This window comes from Harpia harpyja, chromosome 3 (genome assembly GCF_026419915.1).
Source record: "Harpia harpyja isolate bHarHar1 chromosome 3, bHarHar1 primary haplotype, whole genome shotgun sequence".
Lineage (NCBI taxonomy): Eukaryota > Metazoa > Chordata > Aves > Accipitriformes > Accipitridae > Harpia > Harpia harpyja.
The window spans coordinates 77,886,425-77,912,536 of NC_068942.1; the positions used below are offsets into that span (position 1 = coordinate 77,886,425).

At 43.5% G+C, this 26,112-nt stretch overlaps 1 protein-coding gene across 4 annotated transcripts in view; it reads left to right on the forward strand.

Moving 5' to 3' along the window:
- The window catches only part of SLC35F4 (solute carrier family 35 member F4), a 128,918-nt gene extending 103,025 nt beyond the window's left edge, over positions 1–25,893 (forward strand). Inside the window, exons 1-8 of one of the 4 annotated variants that reach the window (XM_052783534.1) lie at positions 1,430–1,613; positions 1,937–2,125; positions 6,243–6,540; positions 14,148–14,367; positions 21,134–21,259; positions 22,507–22,699; positions 24,375–24,464; positions 25,442–25,893. In XM_052783534.1, the coding sequence (XP_052639494.1) occupies positions 1,469–1,613; positions 1,937–2,125; positions 6,243–6,540; positions 14,148–14,367; positions 21,134–21,259; positions 22,507–22,699; positions 24,375–24,464; positions 25,442–25,683 (1,503 nt within the window). In that variant the 5' untranslated portion in view covers positions 1,430–1,468 and the 3' untranslated portion in view covers positions 25,684–25,893. Of the gene's footprint in view, positions 1–1,429; positions 1,614–1,936; positions 2,126–6,242; positions 6,541–14,147; positions 14,368–21,133; positions 21,260–22,506; positions 22,700–24,374; positions 24,465–25,441 lie in introns of those variants that run through there. The other 3 variants (XM_052783531.1, XM_052783532.1, XM_052783533.1) reach the window with 3 other exon arrangements.
- Positions 25,894–26,112: the final 219 nt, after the last annotated feature.

The window sequence follows — 26,112 nt, forward strand, 5'->3', positions numbered from 1 at the left end:
TCATGGGGGGAGTTGTGTGGCTGTTAGATCATTATTTTCTCCATTAAAAAGAAAATATATGAAGGTGAATGGCTTTTTAAAGGTCTGAAAATATCTAGTAGGCTCTAAAAAGCTCTGTAGAGGGTAATGCTCATAAAAAATGGAAAGAGATGATATGGCGCTGACATCATATGGGTCTTAATCCTTCAAAGTTGACTTTTGTGGATCTACTGTCATAGACTGTGGCTTGTATACTGCATTGATTGAAATTTGTAGAACTATGTGGCAAGGTGGGACCTGGACTTGGGCATCCTTCTTGTGTCAGAGATCCGTCATTGGACAGAGGACAAAAGGGAAGAGCATCTTTGAGAAAGATCATCTCAAGGGGTTTAGCTGCCGGTTCAGTTGCTTGTCTACTTGGTAGGTAAAAACTGACCTTGGAGGTTCTAAATAGGCTGAGAGAGGATTTTTCTGTATAATACCATGTTCTCTACATGTCTGTCTTCCTTTGCCATCTTTATAGTTAGACCTGGTGAACCAAACATAGCTTTAAGTTAATTGAAGGTTATATGAACCCTCTGAACTTCCTCTGGCAAAAGAGTGTTGACCTGATTCATGCACTCTCTTGAATCTTGAATGCAGTCCTTGCTTTAGAGTATACTTTTATGTTGTTGTTTGGCACGGAGTTATTTGCACGGTGTACTTGAATGGCTCATGTTGCAATGAAGAATGTTGCCCTCTGAGATGTCTGCTGTATTTGTTGCACATCTGGCACCTTACACATGGGTTTTGTGTCTATTTTTGTATTCTTTACAATGTGAAATAGGTGTGATTGTCAAATTAAATCCTTCCAAGTCATGGCAAAGTCAGTGGCTGCCCTGGGTATATGCGTCTTCTGTAAGTTTAGGTAAGATGGTCACCAGTTGAAGTAGCAGCTGCAAAACGAGCGGTTGGTGATCTCAGCTGACCACGAACACACATTTTTACTTACCAAAACGGCCTGTCAAATGACTTTCTGAGAAGAGGACTCTCTTACGCTGCTCATGTGTTGACCTCTTACACAGACACCTTCAATAAATTCAGGAGTACATGCAAGATCACCAGGCTCACACTGCCAGATTCCAGCACTGCAATCTTTTCTGTTGTTTGCTGGTTCTTAATCCAGTCCTTCAAGCTCCTACTCGTAAAATGTGGTGTCCTTCTCACTAGCAAACTTTTCATCTGGTACCACTGGTATTTCTGGGACCTGGGTCCTGTCAGCTGCCTTGTGCGTCTATACAGCCTCTGTGTGAAATGCAGCATCTCGGTGTTGTCTGCACCTAGCAGAAGAAGAAAAAGCAACTTCTCTGAAGATGTGGAGATTCTGATTTGGTGCATGTAAAGGCTTAAAACTGGTGTCTTCAATGGTTTAGCAGAAGTCTTCATCCAAAAGAGCTGTCAGTGGCTGTGGCTTCATTCCATACAAGAGTCTCAAGGATCGTTCTGGAGGATGGAAAGGGGAAGCTCTCCTCTGGAGAGACTGTCACCACTGACCCTGGGAGGTAGTGCTTCCTCAGCCCTCCTTTCCACCCTAAGGGAGAATGGTGACCTCTCCTTTTGCCTGATTCAGTGTCAGTGCTCAGGAAGGGGCCCACGTGAGTACAAATTCCTTTGCCTGTTCAGACCCTATGGATGGAGCCGTGGGGCTAAAAAAATACTGCAGCATAGGGCTCTCATTTCTTCAGGGGAAAGACTGGTTTTCATACAGCACCTTTTTTTCTATAAGGGGGGAGAGACTTAAGTATTTATTTACTTACTTATTTACTTTATTCTGACCAGAGCTGAAACCTTGATTTTTGCAGTGTGCTTCCTTTCTCCCGCTGAATCGTTTGTATGCATTTCACTGACAGAGTGTTTCAAAGCCCCGCTTTCCTCCAGGGAGTTTACAGCCAAACTGATGCAAACTCTTTCTTCTCAGGTGCCTCACGATCATCTGTCATCCAATGCAAGCCAGGAGGCAACTGCCCCAGCAGACACAGAGGCATGACTAGGCAGCTCTCCCCTCTAACTGTTGCTGAAGATTCTGCTGCTCCCATTCTTGAGCTGCAGAATCGAAGTCCCTCGGGAATCTGTCGGCACAGCAGAGTCGAGAGGCAGAGCAGATCAGGTAGGCATAACAGCCGCATTCCCGGCGTCACAGCATGCCTGCGAAAGGCCTCTTTCGTCTGTCTTTTGAAAGATGGTGCAGAGTCCGAGCATGTTGACGTTGGTTTATGGTGCTGCGAAAAGCAAAGCCACGTGAAAGTCCTTCCTGTACCTGTGTGCAAACTGGGGTTAGGTGGGAAGGAAGCAAGGATGGGAGGAAAAGGCCTGGGCCTCAGTAGGTACATGTAATGTGTTAGATATCTGAGAAATCATAAGGCCAGTAGGCACAGAAGATCTTGAAAGGATGGTTAACGTTAGCACACAAGTTAGTTTTTACAAAGTGGTTATGTTTCCTCAGCTTCAGCCTGGCCAGAGACCAGGACCCTTAAGAGCCAGCCGTGTTCCTTCTCAAAGACAATGACAATCTCAGCTCATACCGTGGACAGTCTGATGAAGAGGAAGAGAAGGAGCAACAGGTGGAAGGATATCTAGGGAAGACCATCACAGTTCAGACCATCGATCAGCTGCACGTCAGGGCTTCCATCAGGAATGTGTCGCCCACTTTACTGCAGAAGTTTAGCTCAAATGAACCTGTAGGTACAGTGAACACTGACTTCTTCACCATGATGTCCATCCATCACCAGCAGGGATGGCAATGGGAGCAATTACAATATGCAGCCACAGGCCTTTGAGTCCGCTGAATTGTACTGTTGAGGAGAGAGATGTTAAATGACTGAAATAATTTAACTGTTCAAGTTCTTTGGAAGACTGTCTGTGTAGATACTGTGAGCAAAAAGGGGAGGAAGAACAGGTTGGATCTCCCTTGCACACTGGAATTGTGGGAGATGAATCTTCCTCTTGTCACTTCACCACCGATGGCAGCAAGAGTCAGCCATTTTCTTCTTGTGTTGGAAAATGGAGGGATCTCGTACTCCAGGAGTACTCTCTTGATGGAAACCCTCAGAAAAATATTGGAGGTGATTATTGCTGCAAAGAGTGGATGATACAGCATCTTGCAGTAAAGATCATATGTAAGATACCAGAAAACCGATCTATACTCATTTTTGCAGATATCAGGTTGAAATAACTCTCTGCATGCTGGCACTAGGGTACCTCCAAAATCAGAATCCTTCTTCTCTAAGAAAGGACTTTAGGCCACTTGAGAAAAGAGTAGTGCCTTGACATGATACTCTTCTAAACATTTATTTCGCATTTATTAATTTCCCTTTTTACCCTGATCTTCTCTTCCTCATCAGCGAGGTCTAAGTAGGACTGACCTGACCGGTAGGTAAACAAATATAAAGAGTATTATTTTCTAGAATGTAGTTGCCAAATAGTCAAAAGAGTTCAGAATAAAAGCTGTAGGTTTTGGTTTTCCTCTTCTCACTCTTCTGAAAAATGAAAGCAAAAGGCTTTTCTGTTACCATATTGTCACAGAGACATCACAAGCAAGAATTATATTATAGACAAAAGGACCATGCAGGGGTGTTTCTGCTAGCTGCCTTTCAACACAGTTTGCCGTTGACCAGTATCATCTCCATGTGTCACCTGCGGTGTCTTCTGCATTCTTTCCCTGTCATTTCATCCTTGTTGAGTTCTCAGATTGTTTCTGTGCTCTTGACAGGGTAAGTCTGTTGGTTTGTTTCAGATAGAACTAAACACAGACACCAAGGATTTCTACTACCTTGCTAATTTTAAAATGCTATCTACCAACCACTTTGGCTGATCAATTTGGTTTCTCCTCATTATAACATATCATTTGGTATCTGAACACAAGTGCTACTTTCTAGCTTAGTCCAGCCCCAGCTTCATGACTTGGAAATCCTTAAACCTATTTAGTATGAATTGTGTGCCTGCTCACCATGTGTCTTTGACTTCAAGCCCTGTAATTATTTTAAAAGATATTTCTTATCTTGTCCTTTTGATTCTTTGGCCAAGATTTAGGTGTGCACATCCCATGGATTTTGAAATCAACCGTCAAGCTACTATGTGTCTTTGGCCGGGAATCCATCTCAATTTCACTTAAATTAAATGTAAATATCTAGTCTAGGGAGAGATAAGCGCCTCCAGTAGACTTTAGATATATATGAGGATGAAATCAGCTACCTTCTCACCATGCCTGTCCATTATCATTAAATATAAAGGGGCCCTAAACAACATGTTTAGTCTGCATACACAATTATTTGCTAGCTACATTACGTGGGATGAATCCTACCCATTAAGCACTTATGAAAACTCCCCACTCTACATTTAATCAGGCTAAAACTTACATAGGTCTTTAAATCCAAGGTAGGACTTGCAACAAGTGTATATTTTTGTGCCTTTGCCTAACATGCTAACCTGGGACTATAAAATCCAAGTCAAATGCTAACGGTAGTGTCATGCATAGTAACAGCAATTACATAGTTATTTGGTAATTGAAAAGTAGAATGCATGGATAAAGGTGCTGTAGTCTTCTATCATTGTATGATTGTTTTAACTGTTAGCTGAAGGACTAATTGCATGGTAGTTTTGCTTAGCAGGAAAACCTGCAAGTGGATGTTACATAATATATTCTTTTTAAGCCATTCTAACTTGCAAATAAACTGTAATTTACCTTTTAATAGAAGATGTCAGTCATTATTAGTACCACAAAAATACCTATTTTCTCTCAGCAGCCAAAAAGAATGCTAAAATGATGCTGCCTTTTCAGACCTGTGTCTGATTATCCTCTGCATGGTTTAATAAACCTGTAATTTTACTTAAATTCTTGATTCACTACTAAACAGTGGAGCCACTGAATACTGATTATTTTTAGGAAAAAAATATACCATACAATTGCAATCACAAAAAGCTCCATGTCCTGGTTAGGAAAATTCTTGATTGCAAATGCGCTCCCTGCTATGATGAATCGTTTTTTAGATGTAATGTTGGTCTAATGTAATAACTTGGAACCTCAGTTTGACATTTCTTTATGGCTCTAGCAGAAACAGTAATAGAAAAGGAAAGTAAACCTGAGTCTGAAAGGGTACCTTTTTCACATTTAAGTTGAGTGTAGGACAGTGTATGCTCTCACTGCAGTAGATGTATAGCTCCTCGTAACATCAATAATTATATCGTTTCTTACATCTACTGCATCATGTGTTGATGCGACTGATAATTGATAGTTATAGTTAAGAATAGCTGCAGGTCATGAGTTTTAGAAGGAACTCCTGTTTCTTCTATCAAACTGATGTGATATGGTCTAACGGGGTAAATGGTTGGAAGCTCAATGCTGCCACATGAGCTCATGGGGCAACAGTGTTAGTGCTTCTCAGTATCCAATGCAGTTCAATCCGTTGTTTTCAGCTGGGATCTGTGAAATCAAATAGAGTTCGTGGGTTGCGTCTCCGGAAGATATGTCTGGAGAGCAAGTCACCAGTCAGTAAGATTAAATGCTCTGTGCTTCTGTTAGGAAATCTGCAGTGGTCTGCAGATTAGATCTGAAAAGTACTGTACTAAAACAGGAAATGACAACTTTCCAGTTCCTCCTTGTTTATGTGTAGAGGTTTATTTCTAGGTATGCCAAGCTTCAGTTTTGTCCAGTTTCCTTTTTTAACTTCAAAAATGTAAATACACTAACTTGACTGGAAAAGTCCTTGCTCCACTTGGGTATATAAAACCAACGAACTGTTTCTTTTTCCCCTCCCAGCTTGCAAATAAAAAAGTGATTCTTTAGTTAAAATCTTGAATGATAAGAACTAGTTCCTGGCTTCAGATGTACAAGCTCAGATAGCTCTTATGTTGCACACATGCACAGTAATTGACTTTATAATGTAATTGTTTCCAAAGGATGTAGCTCTGTTCTAGAGGTTTGGCTGATAGAAGGAAGGAAGGGCTGATAAAGCAAACAGTGGAAACAGCTTAACCGTAACACTGTTACCTCAGGCCTTGGTATTGTGTTTGTATTTTGTTCCTATCCCCTTGAAATGACAGAGACGGTATTACTGAAGTATTTCTGTGCAGGATTTCGGTGTTTGTGGGACATAGAGGAATTATAGAGAGAAGACAAGGGATGGTTTGTGTCTGGATCAGAAGAGGTGATTTTGCCAAGAATTGTTTTGAATGCATTCATTATGTGTGCAACTCTTCTCTTCTTTTTTTTTTTTTTTTTTTTTCAGGAGAAGAAGGAACACAAACGCACACAGAGAGCAGCAGCCAAGAAGCTGAAAGACAGACACGATGCCAGTCTTGCACATCCACATTTCTCAAGCTTATCTGGAGATTTCTGATAATTTTGTCCGTCTCTTCCTCCTGGGTCGGGACCACGCAGTTTGTCAAAATCACGTATGAGACATTTGACTGTCCTTTTTTCATGACTTGGTTCTCAACAAACTGGAACATTATGGTTTTTCCCATTTATTATTCTGGGCACCTTGCAACTGCACAGGAAAAGCAGTCTCCAATCAGAAAATTCAGGTAGGCTTTATCATGGCAATATCCCTTTAAACAGTCTGATTTCTGTGGACTGAGATCACTGCTCTTCTCAGTTTGACCCATGGTGTCAGACAGCAGAATAAAGGTCATGCTGCAGAAAATCTCATTCATAAATAGCTTACAGAAGGCTAACAGATGAGTGATATATGCTTGAATTAATGGATAATTGATTGTTAGAGGGTTTTTTTTTACCAGTAAAGGTAAAGGCCAGTAATTTGCTTATAATCTTGCTATTATATTATCTAATCTCTATATATTTTGTGTTCTTGTCTGGATCAGGCCATTAATTAATCTGTTCTGGTCCACTTATCATAGAACAGTAGTGTAAAGTGCAACCAAAACAACTCATAGTTGAGAAGAAAGATGTTCAAAGCTGAGGAAATGGTTTCCATGTGGAAGACCATGGCTTACTCTCCATGCTCAGCAAGTGTAGCAGGGTGAAAACTGCCCTTTCCTCCTCCTGCTGGATCATAGCATGGAGCATGAGCATCCTAGTAGCCTTCTCTGCTCTCTTTTGTGTGGGGTAGGAATTATAGCAGGTTGCAGACTCTTGGTTTTCCTTCCCCTGTAGCTCTGAGGGGTAAGCTGGCATAGCTGAGTGTCTGCCATCCTGAGGAAATGACATGAAGGCTTTGTCCCATCTTCTGTCAGGCTCCACATGGAAATACCTCTTCCTCTGTGTTGCGAGAGCCAGGGGAAAACCTCCTTCTGACTCCAGCCTTTCCTTACGCCACATGGCTGCATGCTGTAATTAAGTCTCAACCTCAAGTGCAAAGGAGTCCATAGTACTAGCTATAACATTAGTCTGCAGGGGTGGAAATTTATAAATCCCTCTTCAGTAGCCGCTGTGAAATCATAGAAATACAAGGTTAGAGGGGAACCCAAAGAGATCATCCAGTCCAACCACCCGCACTGCAGCAAGACCAAGCTGGCTTAGCTTCACCCTAGCCAATTCTTAAGAAAGCTGTATCTAACCGGTCCTCAGGGCTTGGAAGTACCACCATGTTCTGGGACAGTTCATTTCGGAGTTCCTCCTCTACTTCCATTATTCCACTGATCTGACAGTGGAGTAGAAGCTGCTTTAAAGGATGGAACTAAATTCAGCTTGCCAAGAGATAACACAGCTTGCCCATGGAGGGAAGAAATTCACAGGATAATTTTGAGCTAGGACCCAGTTCTGTAACTCCAGTGCAGACTTGCTTCGAAAACAATCTTATTGACTTCAGCAGAATTGTCTGTTCTACAAAGTATTAACCAGCATGTGGCCTGTACCTTGTTCCCGCTGACAGAGGGTTCAGCACAGCTGTCATTGAGCACACAGGGAATTCAATTTGTGACTGTCAGGCTGGAGTGTAGCAGGGCCAAATTCTTCCCTCGGCTGCTTTTGCCAGGATCTGGGATGTAATTTGGTCCTAAATTATCATTTCTGTCAAATCAGCGTGACTGAAATTGAACAGTTGCACTTAATTAACTGCTTTTCTGAAAACCCTAGTGCTTTGTACGTTAATGATGCCTTCATTCAGATTCTTGCTGGAGTATTTGTGAGAACATTAACAGTGTCAGCTTGGCTTCTGGGTATGGGGTAAAGTAATAACAAACGCACAGCAGATAAGGGAGAAGGTGAGAATAAATATCCCTGCAGGTAGATCCTCTGCAGTTAGTTGGTTGATTATATATCCATCAGAGCAAAATTTTGGGCAAAACATTTGTGGCAATGCATAATACAAGTATGCTTAAATAATTGATAACATTTCCCAAGCTGTTAGGAGTTCAGCTTTTAAAGTTGAGGACACATACTAACACGCCCAGAGGAATTTCTGCATACACGGAGATGTGAAGTAGTTTTGTGAATGTGTGCGAACAGGAGACCCGATGGGCCAATGGAAAGGCATCTTCCCAGGCTATTTCCTACTCCAGATATATCGGGAACTCACATCCCAGGGAGGAGGTAACTGCTGGTAAATACTGACTTCATGATGGGGACCAACTAGTTGGTCTGCGCCATGTTATAACCTGACAAGCCAAACTCTTTCGGTTTGGGTATGGGGATGGACATCTCCTCAGGATGAGTGCTTGATTTTCTGATGACTTAAAGAATTTAAAAGCATCATTTGTAGTTTTTAAATTCAGAGAGTTATGGACAGATTTAGTTCGGAAAGGATCTTTGGAGGTCATTTAACCCAGCCTCCTACCCAGAACAGAATTATTTTCAAAGCTAGATCAATTGCTTGTATAATTGTTTGGTTTGTGTTCTTGGTATTGTTCCTGTTACAGGGCTTTTTATTACATTTTGTAAGATTCCTTGTTGCTTCATTTGCTGGTTTTTTTCGTGGAGTAGCTAATTCTTGTCTTTAAAGCCCATCCTGTAGTGATTCCAGGCCTACCTCAGAGTCCAGAGGTGATTTGTCTTTGTGTTTCTGGAGTACGTAGTTATTTACTAGATGCTTTAAAGACATATGACATTTTGTCCAGCAGATACTCCTGGTGGATCAGAACAAACAGTGTCTGTGTGATATCTTGGCAGAGATCAGTGATCATGCAAGTGACTTGCAGAGTGCTGCCCCGGGCTGGCAAAGCTGTATAGAATCACTGTTACTTTAATAAATCCCACTTGGAGGGATAGAAGTCTAAATCTTCAACTTTAGATTGGCTTTCTGAAAGGTTTATAATCTTTGAGATTGTAAATTGTGTATTTCTTACCTCTCACATTTCACCTTAGAGATCAAATTTTGTGGTCTTAGAAACTAACTCATGGTTATTACCTCCCTGCTGCGTTTCAGTAAAGTATCTGGGTTGTCTTGAGGCAGAAGACACAACTTTTGGTGTCCCCTTGGTATTGTAGATAAAAGGTATGTCCCACATAAGGAGCGTGAAACTCCTTGCATTAGCAGTAGATAAAATGATCTGAAGCTCAGTAAGCTCAGCAATAGGAAATCTAACCCTGCCAGTATTTACCACAGCAGAAGATACTCCAGACTTGATGTAGGATCCTAACAGAGTTATGATTTGGAATAGGTGGATGATATTTTCAATGTCAATAAATTTTGCCACCCCATCCACCGTCTTGGCTTCTCAAGGACAAACACTGTGACATTCAGCAGCTTTCTGCCAGAATATATCCACGATGTAATAGCTGAGGCTAGTCCTACAGGCGCTATGCAGCCTTGAGGCACTGGCTAGGAAGAGTGTTGGTAGGTGCAGGTTTAATAAATATGAACATGTTGGGAAGAGTTGGTTTTTCTAGCAAGAAGGATAACAAGATGTGAGCATCACTTAAAGTAAAAACAGAGCCATAAGTAGCTGATATTTGCTGTCATCTGTCATCTGCAAGTTTGTCACCTACAAATCTCTCCATCTATGTTGCAGCAGTAGCTCAGACCAGCTTCCTCAGCCACTTACAGAAATCTAGGTCTGCACTGCAAATCTAGATCTTCACTGCAAAGGGCTTTTCAGATGGGCTTTTCAGATAAGAGATGAGGATCTCCATTGCCTGAAGCTGCTCCAACCCCAAATGGCTCAACAGTAGGGAGGAAGACCAGCAGCACAAAACCAGGGCTTCCCTTGGACCATTCCTCTTGGGATACAGCGTTCCTGTGGTGCTGCCCCACGAGCCAGACACTGCTTATGTGAGAGGTTCGTGCACAATTCCCTTTCCTCTTGCTCCAGCTCTTGAGCAAATACAGCTGGGCAGGCTCTCTTTCTTAATGTTCAGACTTGGTCAGTCCTGGAAAACAATTCACCAGTTGCTCAACCACCGTTACTCTGTTCGGTGCCTGTCTCCTGAAATGGAGCTGGAAGGTATTTTATTGCAGCAGATGCCATCATTTAGATAGAAGGACTAAATGACATAGTAACAACTTGTGCTCACAAAAGGTCCCGTGGTGCTTCTTGCTACCATAATGTCACTGGTGGCCTTGCCAAGTTTTAATCTGGCTGATGTAATTACATTCGCCGTATTCACGTTACCCCAGGTAGCGTCTGTTAGCTCTGCTTTTTCTGTAAGCTGTTTTAAAACCAGCTGCTGCCTTACACTCCAGAGGCTGCTGCGTGTCAGGGGTGAATAAATCCATTCTTCGGCAGGGGCTGGCATCAGAATAACTAAGAGGCTACGCAAGCTATTTAGTGGGTGCCAGAGGCAAAGTTACATGACTGCCTGAGGTGCTGTAATTCCTGAGAGCATGGCACACTGCCCAGAGCTGATGGCTGAGGGCTACCTGCAAATAAAAAGAGCTATTTATGTTAGAGGGCAGGTTTTAAATAGACTTCTTGTGCATTTGGAAATAGTTTGTGTCATAGTTCCAGGGTCAGCTGCCCTTAGATATGTCTCTGCCTTTAAGTCAACAGCCTACAGATATTATCTGTATGGGGAGGGATCCATGAAGCCCTCTCTCCTGAGCACAGGGTTTTAATCACTGTCATGTCTGATGACTCCTGCAAGTTTAATTTTAGTTGCATGCCAAAGAGGCTGAGTTAACCACTGAGCAACCAGCCCTCACAAAGCCCGAGGCAATCTACTGTAGCCATGACTGGGAAAATAAAGTATTATCTTCTCATTCGCTGAGCATTATTCACAGAGTTCTCCTAGGCATGGAGAATTCATCAAGTCTCCGTCTCACTCAGCATGACCCTGTCACAAGTCTTTGCTGTATTTTTTTAGTTGAGAGGTGAGGAACTACTGGACCCTCTTTTGTCTGGTCATTGTTGCTGTGTGTGATGGAGGCTCTTCCATCTGCTTAAACAGCCCATTGCCTGGGGCCTGTGAAGCGTTCCCAGATTTCCGAACTGTGAGTCTCTGCTCGTCCCTCCCACTGCTTCTGGGAACTCGGAGATAAGTGACATTTGCGGGGTTGCCACAATGGCCTCTCCCAAATAGCTGACCAGCCCACAGAGTCCAACCCAGAATAATACAATAATCACTGAGTCTTCCTCCTTGCGAGGATTCACGGTCAGGGCACTTTGGACTCCATCCTCCTGACTCTGCTCTGAGTTTGTCTGTGTCCAGACATCCCAGAGATCTGCAGGACAACAAAACCCATTCTGGCATCCCCCCCACAAACACCCTTTTTGGCTTTGGAAGCCACCCGCCCTCTCTGTGGATGGAGGAGCAGAAGCGCTGGCCTTATTATTCCCAGCATCTCCCTGGCAGTGGGGGGGCCACGATGGATGACAGGGGTATAATATCCCATGGTGCATTTGTGGAAGAGCTTTTCCTGCTGCCTTGCAGACTCCATCAGTGACGGGCTTGGATGGTTTTGCTGTTGCCTTTGTACACTATCAGCATAGCACTGGGGTACTTAACTGTGCCCTGCGTTACTGTGAGCAGTCCAAGCACCTTTCTCCTTTGTTTTAACACAGCACAAACTTGTTTCCTTTAAGACAGGTCCTGACAGCTTCTGAGACAGGTTGGATTTACAACTGTGTAACGATCCAATCCTGCCTCAAAACCAATGGCAGAATTCCCACTGGATTGGAGAGAGCAGACTCTGTACAGGTCTGTGGTTCACAACGCAGATCTGTTCTTGCCAGGAGACAGGGCATCTTGGCTCTGGTGTCTTGTAGTGGTGACATAGCCACGGTGCATCCAGGTCAGAGGCTACCTGTCTTGAAGTGAGATGTAGTCTGAGCTCAGAATCACCCTCTGCAGCCACTTAAGTCTCAAGGGGAGAAAAACATCTTTTAAACGTAAACTGCTATACCTGTATGTCAACAAACACTCAAGTCTGTGCTACCGGTGAGTCCATTCTCACACGAGGAAACTCATCACCTTTAACTCCTGTTGAAATCAGTGATACAAAAGCCTACAGTCAAACTTGAGCATTAATTTGTTTGCTTCACTGAGTATTTACTTTGCATCTCAGATAAATGATACACACCACTAGCTATTCTCTTTCTATGTGTAACGTTTCTGTTCTGATCATTGGAGAACAGGCTGACTTCTGAGAACGTTGAGGTCAACTAGAGTGAAGGAGATGATTAGCAGATCTGCCTGCCTGAGTGTTAACTTGTTGGACACCCTGGCACAGAGTTCGAGAAAGGAATTTATTGTTACCAGAAATGACTGCTTTGTACCCCAGGTCATTTTAGTAGCAGCAGGGAATGAATGGCTATTAAGTAGAATCATAGAATCATTTAGGTTAAGACATAGCTGATCTCATGTATTACATAGATGTTATTATTCTACTTTCCTCAAAACAAGAGTCATGGTTTCCATTGTTAATAGTAAAAAACTGCAATATTTTTAACAGCAGAATTCCCCAGAATTCCTAAAAATGGTTTAGGAGACCCGAAAACAATTCTATCTTTAAAGGCAAAGCCAAATCAGGATGATTATTACACCGCCACCCCCCCCCCCCCCCCAAAATAACAAGTGGTTTTGACTTAGTATTGCAGTGCATTCTTTGAAGTTACTGCTTAGTTCTACATACACTTTTTAGCAATCTTCCAAACACAGCTATATTTGGCTGTGAATACTTTGGGGTTCCGAGGCCTCGTGGCATTTAGATTAGTCCGTTAATGTTGCCTCGTAAGGATGTGTTGCAGATTGATGGTACCTTGGTTCACTCCATTGGTGTTTCAGTTGTATGAAGCATTCACCTGTGGGACCTCTCATGTTTTAAATAGATGTGTCAGAGAGCCTGTCATGTCAAGAAATGAAGCATGCTGGGAATATCTTGAGGAATACCTTTAACCAAGAATGCAGACAGTGGTGTTGCTAAAAAACGTCCTTCCAAATTTGGGAAAGGTAGAGATGTTTCAGGAGGGGTGCAGTGATGGGCCTTTAATCAAGCTGCATGCTTGAGTACTCAGTCTCCCCTTAGCCCACACAGGTACCACTTTGCACTGGAGTGCTGTCCCCGAAAGCAGTGTTTTCTGAACTGACCCTTCCCTTTTGTGAAATCCTAAGAAGCAAACAGCTCACTTGTGTGTGACACAGTGTTTGGGAAGCTAGAGATTTGTTTGCAATTTAATCCACAAGGAAATGTCTCTAAGTGAACAGCACTTTTCACTGTATAATAAAATAGTTAAATATCCTTCCCTCCCCTTTTCTTACATTCTTGTTTGACTGGCTCAGGTCCACTGGCTGGTAGCTCACTTTCCCACCATGGTGATGTGTCTGGCAGTATTTTTGAGTATCTTTAGGCAATTCTTGAAGCTTGCTTGGCCGTACATGAGAATATATTTCAATAAGAATAAAAACAGGTTTTGGAGCAAAGCAAGAAAAAATTGTCAAGCTACAGAGAAAAAATTGCGGTTATAATCTCTCTGTTCATGGCCTTGAAGGCAGAGTCTGAGAACTGTCAGTGCATTATAGATAACCTTCATTTCTGTGTGTGAGTCCCTGGGATTATGGTTGCGTAGAGTGTGATTATTCCAGGTAAGTTACTTCTTTTCTATTTGTGAAATCGCTGTTTTAAGAAGATTGTAGGGTATTTTCTCTATGTGAATTAAACAATAGATTTTTATGGGTGTGTGGAGTAGTTAGGAAAAGCACCTAATTGAATGTGATAAAAGTCTAATGAATGTTTGTTGTGCTGGAGTGAATGCTAAGGAAAATCCTAGCTGAGTTTTAAACTCTCTTCTTTTCATAGGGAATGCAGTCGGATTTTTGGTGAAGATGGTCTGACGCTGAAACTCTTTCTTAAAAGGACTGCTCCCTTTTCTATTCTGTGGACTTTGACTAACTACCTGTATTTACTGGCTTTAAAGAAGCTGACAGCCACAGACGTCTCTGCCCTGTTCTGTTGTAACAAAGCTTTTGTCTTCTTGCTTTCTTGGATTGTGCTGAAAGACAGGTTCATGGGAGCAAGGGTAATGACATGCCTGATTTTCAACTCTTTCTTGTTTTCATAATTGCCCTTAAATCCATAAGCTATTGTGCTGCCATAGTACAGCTGCATTATGGTATACATATACCGTGAAACCATTTCTCATTTAACGTTATGATGTAAACCTAAGCCTGAAGATCAGTTAGAGATCTCAGACTCCAGAGGTAATTTGATGTGGGAATTTCAAGAAGCTATTACAGCTAATTGTAATTTGATGAATTAGAATAGGAGAACTTCTAGTTTCATATAAACCTGTTCTGTCTTGGGTTACAGTGCTGAAGTACAGTCAATTATTTTTATTTTAAACTTAGTGATAAAAGTTTAGGTTCTAACCAAAGCAATTTTATTCCTTGTTTGGGTAGATAGCTGTTTTCAATATGTAATGTATTTTTCTTATGCCACCTTATTACTTTTTACATATACATAAACAAATACACATGTGCATGTGCCAAATATAGTTTAAAAGGGACAGCAACTGTTTTGCATGGAGGTGTATTTTGCACTGAAGTGTTATAGGACTCACTGGCAGTAATATGAACCCTGCAAAAAGGAAAAAAGAACTTGAGCAAAATGATATGTGCCTGGATCTGGGGGAAAGCAAGCATGTTTCCTGTAATTTTACATACACAAATCTCCTAATATGCAGCAATTTAAACTGTTGACTCTATACCTTGGCTAAAGAGTAGCTAGGCCTTCTGCCAGTTCTGCTGATGCAGATTTCCCTGTTGAAATGGCTCAAGGCCTAATGGTCGTGCTGGGTACAATCCTGATTTGAACTATCAAGAGCCCTGAACTTGATTAGGAAGTGGTTGGGGCCAGGCGCGGTGCCTGTGACCAGAAGGGGCCCCCAGTGATTGCATCTAAGTTCCATGGAAAGCGTGCTGGATCAGGACACTCGCCTGAGTGAGTTTGTTTTTTAAAAAATGAGCACAGCAACCTTTTTTGATTAATAGTGTGATAGAAGGGTTCAGAAATGAAAGGAAAAGGCATCCTCTTTTCACAGGCATCTGACCTAGCTCTTGGAGCAGCCACCAGCACACTGAACAGAGAGCACTGTGCTTGGGGTTTGGGAATGGAAGAGGAAATTGTTTAAAGTAAAACAGTTCCCCTAATTTCCAGGTGAGACAGGGCTGGCTGGGCAGTTAGTAACGGTATGGGGCCTAAGCACCTCAAGACATGCGTGCCATCACACAAGTGAACTCTTGGGCAGGGATCTTCCAGGAGGGTTTTGTTGGACTGGCTCAGTGGAGGGTCTGTGTCCAGACGAGGCGAAGTCAAGGAGGCGAACCTGTGTTTCACAGACCTCAGCCATAGCGCCCTTGATGGTAAGGACATGGACATTTTATCTTGCAGTTCTAAAACCAGACACCTGTATATCTGTTTCATTTACAACTTAAAATATAGAAGCATCAGTTAAATGTGACCTACCCTCAGCCTGCTGATGACTAACTCAAAGAATAAGCAGGGTTTGAAATCCTCAGCTCTTCTCTACAGAAATTAACAGGAACTGTAACTTGCCTCCTCTGCGCCTCTCGGGTTCCAGCTGAAAAAATAGGAAATTTTGTACCCTTTAAGCTAACTTTTGTGTCAAAGCAACCTCATTCTAGATGAGCAAGCATAACTCTCATATTTTCCTAGCCTACTCTCTTAAAGAAGCCTAGATTGAAAATACTAAAGCTATTTTCAGTTATTAGTTATTTTTCACTGACTTAAAAAAAACATTGCAGTAAATATGCATTAGTATTAATGCTGTAAACACCGTGAGGTTTGCACAAGAAAAACCTGGCAGAAAAAGTGAGCAGGAAATTCTGCACATACAAGAAACTGGTTTTTGCTGCTAACTGGCAGATTCTGGATGCACATTGCTGGAAAGGTAATTAGCAGCATTTTCCTGTAGCCCTCCTGCCAGAAGAACATTTAATGATGTTAATAACCACGCAGGAGAGTGTTTGAGAACTAAAATATGACAAAACAGCACGGACCCAGCCTTTTGTGCTTTGAATGCCTTTACTGCTTTCACCCTCCGGCCTCTCAGACAACCAGTGTAATTAGGTTATTTGGACAGTAAGGAGACAAAAAGAAATAAGGGCTTAATCATACACTCTGAGCCAGTGTTTTTGCAAAAGCACTTAGCACCCAGGAGCACAGCCAGTTTTTCAAAGGAGCCCAGCTCCTAGCAGCTCTTTCAGAGAGAGATGGGGATGCAGCCGGCGCTTGTGTACCCGAGACAGCTTTCATCTGCCTGGGCTTGAGAACCAGCGGCTCTGCAGCAGATTCCCAGCATCGCCAGTTCCCTGCCCGCCTGGTGTTGCTGCAGGCAGTCTCCGAAGCGCCCGCAGATGCCCGTGGGTACCCGGGAGCCGCACGGCCAGCTGCCTGACAGCTCTCCGATCCCCCGCCTGCGTGCCGGCACACCGCTCTGGAAAGCAGCCGCCGGCCAGGCTGCGGGGCTGGATTTTCAGATGGGCTGTCTAAAGACAAACCGGTCTTGATGGCCACCTTATGGTACGGCATAATCTTGCCCGTAGAAGTGTTGACTAGCTGCAGAAGGGCTGCCGGGGGTTGCACGCAAAGTTTCAGCTGCCCTGGCTGCATTTGAGCTACACGGAGTGCGTGTTCTGCAGTGAGAGCCACGTGTCCTCAGTGGTGATGCTGTAGCTTGGGAAGAAGCTTGCACCCAACTCAAGAGAGAAAAATACCAGCTGGAGAAAGAGTATTCATATGAGAAGGACATATACAACAATGACTATTAGCTATTTACCTATAAAAGTAGTGCAGGTAGACCTTAGTACTTGAAGTATCTACTGCCCTGCACTAGGAAACATAGCACAATCCCTGCCTGTACCGTAATCTTCTTTGCTTGGACACTTCTGAACATCTCACAAATTAATAATGTATCCATGTTACACTGGGACTTCTGGAAGTCCAGACAGCTTTGGCTCCGAGCAAGCACAAACACTTAAGACTTCGCGTATTCGAGTAGTTCCGTTGGCTTGTGTTGCTTAGATTTAGCCACGTGCTTAAATGTTTGAATTTTTGAGCCCTTGGTTGTTTTTCATCTGTGAAGTTGAATTAATGTTTATTAGGTAGGTATGGAGTGGTTTGGGGATATTTTTGCCCCCCAAAAGGTTGACTCTAGCCTGGAAACAGGTTTCTTTGCAGTACAGCACCTGATTTTCTGCTGTGCTTCACATGGGAAAAATTGTTCCTGAGTAAAATGTTGGTTGGCCTTGCTCTCTTCCAGGGGTGAAAAAAAAAAAAAAAAGCAGGCTAATTTCATTCCTTACCTAGGACGCTCCAGAAGAAAGTTACTACCCTCTTCCATTAATTAAAAGCCTTGTTTAACGAGCTGTCAGCTACAACAACCAGTTTTGCTTCACTGTGACCTTGCTGCTTCTTGTCAGCTTACAGAAGCCGGCAGGATGTGCTCTCAGGTTTCTAAAGCAAACACATGACAATTGTTAGGCAGAGGTCAACTGTGCTAATGCAGTGGTGTAGAACTTGCGGGAAGAGCTTTGACCATGAAACTTAAATAATGTTCTTGCTGTTTTCTAGTGTCAGGTCTTATTTATCTGTTGTCTCATGAGATGCTGCTCCATATGTGTCCATCATTTTAGTTGTTTCAGGAAAAAAAGTGTTTGGCTTTCTAAATATTTGATTAAATTAGGAAAGTGGCTCTCTGAGTTTGGTGTAGTCAGACTGGGAAGATGTTTTTCCCAACAGGAAGAATCTCCTAATGGGGATGATGGATCTACTCATTTTCACTAATACAAGGAAAGGACTCACTTGCTGGATGCAATTGCTGGGAGCAATGAGTGCGCTAAGAGTTAAATCTCAATCCTTTCCCTTGGAAGGAGGGGATAACTGCATTGGACTTTTCTGTTTTGCCTTGTGGGAGACCTTGCTTGAAACATTACAGCTGAAATATTCCAGCTGACAGCTGAAATGCTACATCTGAATTTGTGCGAGGCAAGATGTATAGTGCTCCCTGAGATGAAACCAGCCAGGCAGTGTAGCAGGGCAAGGGGGGCTTCTGGAAACTGATAGGAGGGGCCATGCTGATGTCTGAGAGGTCCTGGGTGTAATTCGGCATTGCTGCAAGGCTGGACTTTTGTGGTATTTGTATCTTAGGATAAGCTGTAAGGTGAACAGCAGTGTTACACAATTATATTGCTAACGAACTACTCACTAAACTAAAGGTAGGAGGGAGAAGCTCTGTAGGGACCATTCCCGCTGAATGGGGCTGGAACGCATTCTTCTAAGAGAATTTAACTTTCTTTTGCTCACCGGTCCTTGTATAGATGTAAGGTGAGGGATCAAAATAAACATTGCTGCATCTTGGGTGATGGTATGTGCGTCCTGTGCCAGATGTGCCCTGACTTTTCAGCAGGGTGAACAGCAGAGGGTGATGTCCTCCAGCACCCCAACTCACTTAAGGAGCGAAGGCCAGATTCCCATTTCGGCAGTGGAAAATGCAATGTGCTCCCCTGTCCTCCTCAGCAGCCTGCTGGCAAAAGCCCTAAGTCCAGAGAAGATACTCTTGGATCCACGTTCCTCCTCTGGATGAAGGGACTCAAGCCCTCCACCTGGGATGGCCTGACTGCTGGGATGTGTTATTCTGTGAAGGAGGGGAGGGAAGCCATCTGGTCCCCTCTTGCTAAAGCCCTTCCAGATCTCATGAAACCATTGCATTACACCTGAAAGACTGTGAGTACATGTGTGACTCCAACCCTTGTCATTAAGTTGGGGGACCTGGATTTCAAGTGCCATTTCATGGTGAATTTGGAGGTATCAATGGTATCTTCAGGTTTAGGTGACAGCTGGGCAGCTTTGTTGAACTGTATCTTGGAGCCTGGATGTTTTAAATAGAAGTAAGGTGGGATATAGATATGCACTGTGGTCTGTGACTCTGCCTTCGGCACTGCAACTGCAATGCGAGGCAGGTACCTGTGTGCCTCAGTTACTGGCAAAACGGGGCTAATGGTGAGAGAGAAGTACTTAAAGCTGCACCTAGGAGATGAGTTCCCCAGTGAAGATGTTGGCCTAGATACCTATGGGATTTAGGAGCGCTGTTTTTACCTGTAGTCTCAGAGATTGGCTCCACCCAGGGAGTTGATTCTTGGTTCTCCATCATGTCCCACGTGTGGACACCTTTACCTGAGTCAGGCATGTGTTCCTTGAGACATGGTTTTGCTCTACTGACTGGCTCTGTTGAAATTGTTCTGTCGGATTTTTGTGCTTATTGCCTCAGCCTGGCTTACGTCTGCTCAGTATGAGTATCAGTGGGTTTTCTGAGTCTCTTGGTAAAACTATGTGAGATCTGAAAGTCAGGCTTCTCTGCAGAAGGGTACATGATTTGGTCAAGATGCCTTTAAAGTCTGCGGTGTGAAGCACACGAAGCTTAGGTTTGTCTAGCAGTAAATATTTCTTAAATGAAGTTTAATGACATTTTCCAGGAAGCAAGTGTCCATCTCACATTGGTGTTGGCTCAGGAGTTGTACTAGAGCTGCAGGAGCAAGAAGGTAAAAAGCCCTGCCTGGCTCAGTAGTTGAGTTTGGGAGCCAGTTGACGTGGCAGTGATGGTAGAGGTTAGCGCTGTTGAGGTGAACCACATTAGTTTCTTCCTTTGTATGAACAGAGAGAGCCTGCCTTGCCCATCCACTGGGGACTTGTGTGATTCAGTGGATATCTGGGAATAGAAAACAGGGTCTGAACCTTCAATGTTGCTGGTGATTCTGTAACAGCCAGCTTTGGGTATCGGCATTTGCGCATCTTTTGCTCTACACCCAGCTCTAATACACAAACAACCTTTTTTAGAATGATAAGACGTTTAACGTCATACCGATATTTTTTTTTCTTCAATTTCTATTAAAAACCCTATCTTTCAGAAATGGAGCTGTGACTTTCCACAGGTCTGAGGAAACACTTTTTCCTTTGCAGTTCATGGAAGCTAGGTATTTAGTGTCTTTGAAATTCAGACTCCGTATTTACCTGCTGAGGGCAATTAGGTAGAGGGAGAATTTTTCAAAGAATAATACATGTCGAGATCCCTACTGCTTCCTTAAGGTCCTTGGAGTCAAGACCCAGGATTTCAAATACAGTGTAGTTAATTATTTCTGTTCTTCTTCTTTGAAGATCCTTAGAAGCTCTGTCTGGGTTTTTCAAATGAGGCCAGAAACCTAAGCACAAAGGTAAAGGCTTCATAAAGAAATTTGGTTGTCTGTCCAAGAAAGCTGGCAGGGCTGTTAGGAAATACCGTGCACAGCCAGAGCAGCCTGAAAGAGCTCCCAGTGGTACACTGGTATTCCACAATACAGGGGTCATTCTCCTGCAGTGATGTCCAGGAAGGTCAGCCATCTAAATATCTGCATTTCAAGTCAAATTGGTGGCATTGCTAAATATTTCTCTTGTTGTATAGTAGATCATAATATCTTAAAAGTTCTTGATCTTGGAGTCATATTTCCAAAGTGGATGTTTAGCTTACAAAGTACTTAATGATGGATGTTCTGTCAGTGGGTCCCAGGAGAATTTGCAATGCTATAGATCCGTATTGCTATCAGTGCATACACTTTCATTATGTTTTACATCTCTCCCAACTGCACATAATTTTCCCTATTTAAGGGAAAGCAAGAAAGCTTCAAGTCAGAGAAAGTAGCTAGTGACACTCATTAAAACCCCACACAGTGATAATCTCTTTCCACGTAATGAAATGGCACTGAGCTTTACATTGCTTTGCTTTGTCTGTGCAGATAGTTGCAGCAATAATGGCAATCACAGGAATCGTAATGATGGCATATGCAGATGGTTTCCAGGGCGATTCAATTATCGGGGTAGCATATGCTGTTGGATCAGCCTCTACATCTGCATTGTATAAGGTAGGTCATAACTGTTTATTAGTATTCTTATATTCTTTAACATTGGATGTTAAAAATGCATGAGTACAAAGCGAATCACTATAAAAGAAATGTTTTATTTTATTCATCCCTCCTGTATCATTCATATTGTGACCAGGCAATGTCATGATGTCAGGAAATCTACTATGAGGGTAATTAGTTGTTAGCTGCCAAATATTCAGAATGACTTTGCTTTATGTTCCTTTAATGAAATCTCCGTTACTATGCTGCAAGGAGTTTAGGATCATGTTTTAATCATTTCCTGCCACCGCAGTTTATCGACACTATTTCAAAGGGGCTTGCCATATGCAGCAGGGAGGAGAGCCTGAATGCGGATAGTGCTGCTTTCTCTGAGTGAGGACGGACGGCTCATCCCTGGTCTGCACTGCAGCTTTCTTGTGTATTCCGCGCTCGTGCTGGGCTTGGAGCCTGTGTGTGTGCGCCCGGTGCAGGCAGTGCATTAGAGACGTGCAGGGCTTTGCCGCCTGCTTGAAAGTAGGGGCTGCCCTTGAAGGTGAGGGATGAAGAGGGCAGGGATGTGTCTGAGTTGTTAGAAACAGGTTGGGCTAAATGTGGTTGTATTTATTGTTAGCTCGGGGAGGGTGAAGTGTGTGTAAAGAGGAGCAGAAGTTTGGAGTTAGTTGTAGTGGGATAAGCAGTTTCCTCCCAGCTTTAGACTTCTCTTGTCTCGCTAATAAATTTGTTGTGACCATTCACAAGTCACTCAAAGTGCATGAATTTAGGCTCATGTAGGACAAATCCTCCATGAGGCTTGTGCTGCCTGGGAATCTGAAGCGAGTCCCTCCAGGCTAGGCTTTCCTCTCACAGCAGATTCATGCTGTGGAAATCACTGGAGTCCCCTCACAAATCCTAACAGTGCCAAACACAGCCCAAGTCCTGTAACTTCATTGCATGAATGGTGTTGTCCTTGGGTTCTTAGTTACGCTCCTCATGGCAGTTTGTATTAAGCTTTGTTATACAGACTCAACCGTCCCCACGGTAATAACATGGTATCCCCCTCTGCGCTAAAACGCAGGAAAGGACAGAAATCGGACCAAAGCTCTCCTTGCAAAACTCTTCTGTAGGAAAGGGCCAGGTTGTGGCATGCTGTCCTGGTCAGGGCTGTCCTGTGCCCCGCTCTCCCAAAGGGAGTGGAAACTGTGCAGGAGGACTTCGCTTCCCATGACAGGCATGAAGTCTAAACCCCTCCTCTCTCCTCTCCTTTGCAGGTTTTGTTCAAAATGTTTCTTGGAAGTGCAAACTTTGGGGAAGCGGCTCATTTTGTTTCTACCCTGGGCTTCTTCAATTTAATTTTCATCTCTGTTACCCCGATCATACTGTATTTTACAAAAGTGGAGTACTGGTCCCCCTTCTCTGCTGTGCCGTGGGGTTACCTGTGTGGCGTAGCCGGCCTCTGGTTAGGTATGTGATAAAAAAATTTAGTCATTTTTATAGCTCTTCTCCCTCTCCCCCCTGCCACCCCAACACAAAATTAGCCTCAAGCACAAACAATTCCTCCCCGCTCCCTTAAGCAGCAGAGCTCTTTCACAGATTAAATCTAATCCCAGTGAAAACAGGTACTCCTTGAGAAATTATTTGTATTTTTCATAAGAAGCCTTAATATTAACATTAATAGCAGAGAATAAACATGAAGCAGTCCTACTAATTGTCCATTTTTCATCTTTACATTCCTACTGTAGTTTCATTGGTATTTCTCTGTCTCTGACGCAGCTTGATTGCTATAAATCCCATTTCAAAGGGCTGCATGTACCCAGTCAGTTCCTGGCATGCTCTGTGGGGTGTGTGTGCACTGACACGGAGACCCACACTGCTGGGGCACCTTCCTGTGGGTGCTGCAGGGCTCTGGGCAGAGCCTGTTAAGGCTGCGTTAGCCTGCAAAGGCTGGTGCTGTTTCATTGCCTGCAGTCTTCACCTCCTCTCCGCCCTTCCACAACGCTCCCTCTTTCAGATCCACCATTGCTATCCTCTAGCCAGGCAGAATATCTGTTGGATTCAGCCCAGGGGTGTTTTAATTTCCAGATATAAAGTCTCTATTATTTCATAATTGAAGAGGTTTTTGTCTCCACTACAAGTACATTAAATGGAAATAAAGAGAATGGCATTGCCCGGTACGTAGCTCATCCACGCAGCTATCCTGAGACATGGTCGGGCTGACAGCTGAAGTGCTGTAAGCACCTTGAAACTGCTCTAACCAGAATTGCAGCTGGTCTATGAGCACCTAAGGGACAAAAAGTAGGGATAATTTATCACCCAGCGATCTACCCAAGTGTGTAATCCTAACCAGGAGGGAATAACCTTGTGGAGCAGACAAACTTGCTCCTTTTACGTAGGGGACTCATGGCAGAACTGGGTGATGGGTGATCGGAGGAGGGGAGCTGGGGTCCTGCCACAGCACCAGCTCCTGGCTGGAAGAGCACCCTAGGAAATGGTATGAAAGGGAAGTTTTTGCAGTTTGCTTTTGGTCTGTCAGGGAAATTGGAGCAGGCTGGGAATGCTGTCACGTAAAAAAAACCCACCCCATAAATTAAAGGTTCTGGAACATTTGTATTTCTGTCAGCTTTTATTTAGCTGCAGCTAACTTCATCAGCTAGTTGTATTTAGTGTCCTTCAGAGTACGAGTTCCTGCTGCCATCACCTTGGGTGCATGGTCCAGCTAGAGGGGTGTGGGACCTTTCATCAGTGAAATGTCCTACTAAGACAAGGACAACAGCATCAGCTAAGAGGGGAAGCTGGGATTACCATCCTTCTGGTAGGAAGAGAAATGATGGCTTGTGGCAGCAGAACTAGGTTGTTGGTATCTGATTAAAGCTTGGACAAAGCTGTGAAATACAAGTGTGATAACCTTGGTATTACAATTTGTGTAAAGATGTACAGCCCTCCCTCTTCCCCCATGCAGAACTTCCCCTCATGTCACACTCATATAAAAAAAGTAAAAATCAATCACTTTGTGACAACTACATCATTGTGGTGTGCATACTGAGCATATATCATACTTGTAGAGTCAAGGTAGAGGAGAAAAGTCTCACTCTAGTGTTTTTCCTAATAATCATGTATTATTTTCTCTGTTTTTCCCTAGCTTTCAATATTCTGGTTAACGTCGGCGTCGTGCTTACATACCCCATTCTGATCTCTATTGGCACAGTGCTCAGCGTCCCTGGAAATGCAGGTACAGGTACCAACATCGTTGGTGGAAAAATAAGCACACGGGCATGCAGACAGCAGCAGCAGTTTATTGTCTAAGTAGTCAAAATCTGTTGTCACATATTTCAAAAGCAGTTCAGTCTCCTGGTGATGGTGTTTCAGTTGGTGAATGCCTTTTTTTTTGGTCTTGCCTCCTTTCTCTGGGAGTGACGGGATGCATCCATACCACACAGAGGAGAGGGCAGGCTGATCCCCAGCCAGCAGCCCAAAGCTGCTGGTTGCTGCTGAGACATGGTGGGGTCAGCATGCTGCTGCTGTGGCTCAGCACTCTGCTGGTGACTTGCCATGCAGCAGCAGATGCAGGGTGTATATGTGGAAGTTTACGCTAGAGTCTTGTTGAATAGCCTCTGTCTCTGCTCTTCCAGTCTCCTCCTCCAGCCTCTTAGCCTCGCCACTCCAGGTATTTGAGCATGTTTTCAAAGCAACATCTATTTTTAGGGGAGTGCAGGTCAGAGCTGCGAAACAGTCAGTACCTGTAAGAGGCTGCTGAAGGGCTCAGATGTGGCTGCTGTTGCTGACTTTGGAGGCTGGGCTTGGAGGCATTGACTCCAGCTTTCTGACCTTCACGCTGCTCTCTCCCTGTCACTGGTCCATACAGCCAAAGGAAGCATTATGCTGATGCAACTTGCTGTAGATAAAGGCTTACCATAAAGTACCTTCCCTCTCAGAGCAGAAATGGAAACCTTGAGGCTTAGACTGGCCCCTACAAGGCTTCCTCAGAGCCTACATGAAGGCGGTGAGGAAATGTGACACTTCCAGTACCACGCTCTCAGGTCAAAGCTGTTCTCTGAACTCAAGGAGCTGGTCACTCTAGAGGATTGAGAGTGATGTGGCCAGTATCACGGCCAGAGTGCGACACACAGGTTACGGAGATGTGCCAGGCTGGTCTGATGCTGTAGTTCATCCTGCTGCAGTTTTGATGGCATTGTTTCTTCTTTACAGCTGTGGATCTGTTGAAGCACAAAATGATCTTCAGCGTAGTGAGGTTGGGAGCCACCATCATCATTTGCATTGGGTTTCTGCTGATGTTGCTCCCTGAGGAATGGGATGAAATAACCCTTAGGTTCATCAACAGCTTGAAAGAGAAAAAAAGTGAGGATCACGTCGACGACATCACAGACTCCAGCGTACACACGAGAAGCAGAAGTAGAGCTAATGGGACAGTGTCTATACCACTAGCTTAGGGCTGGTGGACTTTAACTGCACGCAGATGTATATTCTGTGAATATAGCTTAAATTTCCTCACTACTTGTATGCTTAAAAATGACATTTACTCTGAACTGGGGATGAACTGTAAGATAAGAGAAAGACATCTATAATAAATGTTTACATTTATACACTTATCAAGGAACGGGTGTAAATAACTACAATAAAATGTTTTGTAATAAAAAACACTTCAGCTTGTGGCTTACTGAACTGGTGGCAAAAGTAGAGACATTCTCAAGGATACAGATCTCGGATATTTCCAGCTAAATCTCAAAATTGAACATACAATCATTGAATGATTTGAGGTGGAAGGGACCTTAAAGACCACCTAGTTTCAATCCCCCTGCCATGGGCAGGGACACCTTCCACTAGACCAGGTTGCTCAAAGCCCCATCCAACCTGGCCTT